Raw genomic sequence first — 4,216 nt, 5'->3', positions numbered from 1 at the left:
AGACCTAATACACTCCCTATAGAAGTCTAGATACACTGATACACACCAACCAGACTCTATTGTGTTTTGTGGAGACATTGTCCACTTGACAACGATGTGTTTTATGAGGTCCACAAAAACCAATATCGGGACTTTAAAGGGACAATGATGTCATTATTAAATAGCTCATCATTACCATGAATACATATCTGACAGGACACAGGATTACTGGGACATCATTTTATTAGTGTTCTTGGATCTGAACATTAATTTTAACCATAAAATTAATGGATCTGAACATTAATTTTAACCATAAATAAAAAAGAAACCTAACCCTAACCCTATGGACAAAAATGCCCACGCTAACCACAGAAATATAAAAATATAGAAGTTTAAAGGTAAATATTAAGGGGAGAAAATATGCATTTATATTTTTTTATTTTAAATATACCCTGTCAAAAAAAATATATTAAAATAAGAACCTGTCAAAAAAACTAAATAAATTAAATAAAAAAATTATGAAATACAAACTACTTCTGTAATTAACAAGAACTTTTTTTTAAACAGAACATCAGGCAGCCTGCTGCACAATAACTCAGTTTTAACAACAGTTTGGCCATCTGACCAAGATGTAAAACCACATCTGGCTAAACAGTTATTTTAGTTCATTTTTTTCTGCCTTTTTGCAGTTAATCCTCTGTTTCTTACAAAATCTCTTATGTTTTGAACTGTTCTTCCTGCCAACATCGGATCTTCTACCAATTTGCAATGACTGCATTCATTTTTGGTGGCCAGTTTCCCTTCGTTTATGTGGTCTTTAAAATGCCTCATCACTGCAGCAACCTCAGCCTTGGACCACATGTTTTTGGGAGCTCTTCGGGAATTGTGGGATTGAGCAGCATTTTTATCTGGAAGATATATAAAGTAGTAGTAGTTAAAACAAACAAACCAAACAAAAAAAAAAAAAAAAAATCATTTGCTTGTAAAAAGAATGGATGCTACCCTGTCCTAACTTCTGAAATGTGTTGGTACCATCAATATCAAAACGAGCTAAAATTCACTTTGAAAATTTATCAAATTTCTAAAATGAAACAACATTTAGTGTTCCACTGTGAATAAAAGACTGAATAAAAAGTTGAATAAAAGTCTCTTGATGCATGCTCAATCATCCAGGTAAGTAAATCCCAAAACGTTGATTCTGTTAATCTGGATGTAGCGTTTTCAGTGGGAGAAACATTTTGTCACTCATCCAAGTGACTTTTTGCCACCACTCTGCAGTTTGCCATATGTTGCAAAGTGATGAAACAATAGATGATGAACAATTCAAGAACCTTAAAGCACAAATATCTAAGTGACGAAACATTTCTCCCACTGAAAAAACTACGTTCAGATGAACAGAATCAACCTTTTTACTTACTTAACTGGATAATGAGAATGCATCATGCAAGCACCATAGTATGTCCCATGAAGTAGTCTGTAGACAGGCCTCACCCAGTCATTAAATTGTTTGTCAGCTATACAATTACCCTTGAGCCTCTGAGAATAATAGACTATGCATAATGGCTGTGATGTGATGATTCCGTCAAATCCCTAGAATTAAAGCAGGAAGTCTACTTTAACACATATGGATATTGTTTGATTTTAAAATCCATTGTGGTGGTGTAGAGAGACAGAATTGCAACGCAATTACAAAGAACGTGTCCATAAGCTTAGAGAACCAACTGCACCCCTTACCTTCAGAGGGAGCAGCAGTCTCACTTGCTGCAGGCATTATGAGTGGTTCTTCATCTGTTGATTACACAATTTGATTAAGTTTTAATATTTGTAACAAACATTTTATCCACAGAAACCAAGCTAGTGGTAACTTACCACAATCTACAGTGTCTTGGAGCTGCGCTGTGTTTGTGGAATCAGCTACTGCATGTACAGGCTCACTGGTGCCACACGCCGACATTGTGAGTGCTGTGTCATCATCATCTGATTCACTCTCACTGTCCTTTGTTTCAGCATCACTTAATGCAATTTCATCTGAGAAATTGTGGTAAAAAAAAACCCAACACAAACACAAACCCCCCAAAAACCTCACATTAACAACGAGATGACAAAATACAGAACAAATACTGGAAATTATACTTTTTCCACAGTACATAGTTTTACTATTTAAGGCCACCACTCTGCAGTTTGCCAAATGTTGCAAAGTGATGAAACAACAGACTTCAAGAACCTTAAATCATGGACATTTAACAGAATGGTCTGTGCTTTTAGGTTTTAATTCTGTTGATAAAGCATAATATTCAACTACTGCCCTAATATTTGCTCCTTTCAATACAAACCTTCAATTTCGATCTCATCCAGTGATTTCCCCTGGATCTGGGAAAGATGTCCTTTTTCCAGTGTTAAAAGCAGTTTGGAAATCTTGGCCAGCTGTGTTGTGGGAACTGGTAATCTGTAGAATTCGCGGTGAACGCGGATATCATGACCCAGGAAATCTGCAACCTGATCAAGTTCATTGTTTTTCAAATTAAGGACTTGTGAGAGTGTGGCAACATGTTTTCTGAGCTGTGTCGATCTTAGATACTCAGGGTGCTTTGCTCCACACTGGTGTGCATGAACACGCAAGGAGTCCATTCCTCTGTAATGACTCATTGATCGGGGTCTTGCAAAGAGGTAGATATTAGTGGCACAAATACCACAGTCAGGCCTCCTACTAACCAGTAGTGACAGAGCATCCAGCATGCTTGGTGTTAGCAGAACTGGAACATTTCTGTCCCTTTTTCCCATTATTTCTATTCTACAGAAATAGTTACAGAGTCTCTGTTCCATTTCTGAGAGCCCCATGGAAACATCTGTGTGGAGTGCCGTTTTGTCTCTTTCAAGAAAACTTTTGAGGCGCATCTTTGAAACCTCTCCAGAACGTCTTCGATTGAACACAATGATTTGTGAGAGTGTAACTTGTGCAAGTTGGGCATAATTCTGAGCTGTGGCTTCGTTCTCCAAGCTGCAAAAGGCACTTTCTGCAGATTTTTGAAGGTAGTGATGGAGAATCCGAACATCTTCTGTAAAGGGCAATGTTGATGGCTTGTTAAACTTTGCCTCACTCAATGTGTTCAAGGCACGGTGAGACACCATCTCGGACCATTTGGAGACATACAACTTCTTGAACGCATCAGTGGACTTGATTAGGGCTTCATCCTCTGTCATGAGGGCACGACAATGGATAATGTCAGACATTTTATGCAGTGTATGTCCCAGTTTCAGCGCAAGGCTTGGAGTTTTGTATGACAGTGTCTCTTCATCAAAACCTGAAACTTTCTTTACTGCTTGCACAACTCTCTGGAAGTTAGCAGGCTTAATAGCTTCTTCGATGTTATGCACTGAGAATTCTGTACGCAGACACAACAACAAACGTCCCGCTTCACGAAGCTTCTGTCGTATATAATCATACTTAGTAGGGTCTTGTCCATGTTTATTGTAGAGGGACTGGGCAAACTGAATAACAGTAAAGTCATTTCGCACAGCTGAGGCAATCTCATCTTGTTTCATAACAGCAAGAACCTTCCACACTCCACTTGACACCTGCGGATAACACTGAGACTCCAGAGTTAAAGCCAGGCCGAGTACTTTGGTTCTTCCAGGTTCTTTATCCATGTCATCTTTTGGTTTGTTAGGACATCTGCTGACACGTCTCCAAAGATCCTTGCGAACATACATCCCTTGACAATAAAAGCAATGAGCAAACTTTCCCTCTACTGCTTTAATCTTGGGTCTTCTCTTCACTTTCAGTGGTCTCACTCCACCATGCAACACTGCAGCATTATGCTTAAAATTTCCCTTATTTCTCAATTTCTCTAACAGGCTTTTACGCTCGTTTGAGTCTCTAGGCAGGGAAAATGCATGCACAACATCAGGAGCTGTTTTGTGCATTTTCAGGTGGCGGGAAATTTTAGCTTGTGGTTTGCCACAAAAATAGCAGTAATTTCTTTTACTTAAAGTCATTTTTTCTGATTCAGTTTCGCAAAGCTCACTTTTATCTTCTGGCTTGTCCTTTGTCAAGTTGTGGATTAAATTCGTTGAATCTGATTGTTCATGCGCTTTGGAGATGTCATCTTGGCATAGCAGACCTTTTGATGTGCTTGGCAATAATGAGATGTCTTCATCTGAATCTTCATCATATGACTCTGAATCTGGCACATATTCTTCTTCTGATATGCTGTGGTTGCCATCATCATCGCTTGAT

The 4,216-nt window shown here is 38.5% G+C and overlaps 1 protein-coding gene across 1 annotated transcript; it reads right to left on the bottom strand.

The window, feature by feature from the left end:
• Positions 1 to 526: 526 nt before the first annotated feature.
• On the bottom strand, positions 527 to 3,645 carry LOC134622591 (uncharacterized). The gene is made up of 4 exons (XM_063468027.1): positions 2,313 to 3,645; positions 1,849 to 2,007; positions 1,714 to 1,767; positions 527 to 887 (listed from the first exon to the last, which is right to left on the bottom strand). Exons 1-4 carry the CDS (start codon positions 3,625 to 3,627, stop codon positions 640 to 642), a joined length of 1,776 nt encoding a protein of 591 aa, XP_063324097.1. The 5' UTR covers positions 3,628 to 3,645; the 3' UTR covers positions 527 to 639.
• Positions 3,646 to 4,216: the final 571 nt, after the last annotated feature.

This window comes from Pelmatolapia mariae, unplaced genomic scaffold (genome assembly GCF_036321145.2).
Source record: "Pelmatolapia mariae isolate MD_Pm_ZW unplaced genomic scaffold, Pm_UMD_F_2 NODE_ptg000077l+_length_121898_cov_1, whole genome shotgun sequence".
In the NCBI taxonomy this organism is placed as follows: Eukaryota; Metazoa; Chordata; class Actinopteri; order Cichliformes; family Cichlidae; genus Pelmatolapia; species Pelmatolapia mariae.
The sequence above is the reverse complement of the archived record's forward strand: the minus strand, read 5'-3'. Positions and strand labels throughout refer to the sequence as shown.

Bases quoted from the DNA above. Each gene is read 5' to 3' on its own strand.
- LOC134622591 (XM_063468027.1), bottom strand. From the start codon at position 3,627: ATGGATAAAGAACCTGGAAGAACCAAAGTACTCGGCCTGGCTTTAACT. The intron at 2,008-2,312 runs GTTTGTATTGAA...ACAATTTCTCAG, and splicing joins GGATGAGATCGAAATTGAAG to ATGAAATTGCATTAAGTGAT. The intron at 888-1,713 runs GTAAGGGGTGCA...TATATCTTCCAG, and splicing joins GACTGCTGCTCCCTCTGAAG to ATAAAAATGCTGCTCAATCC.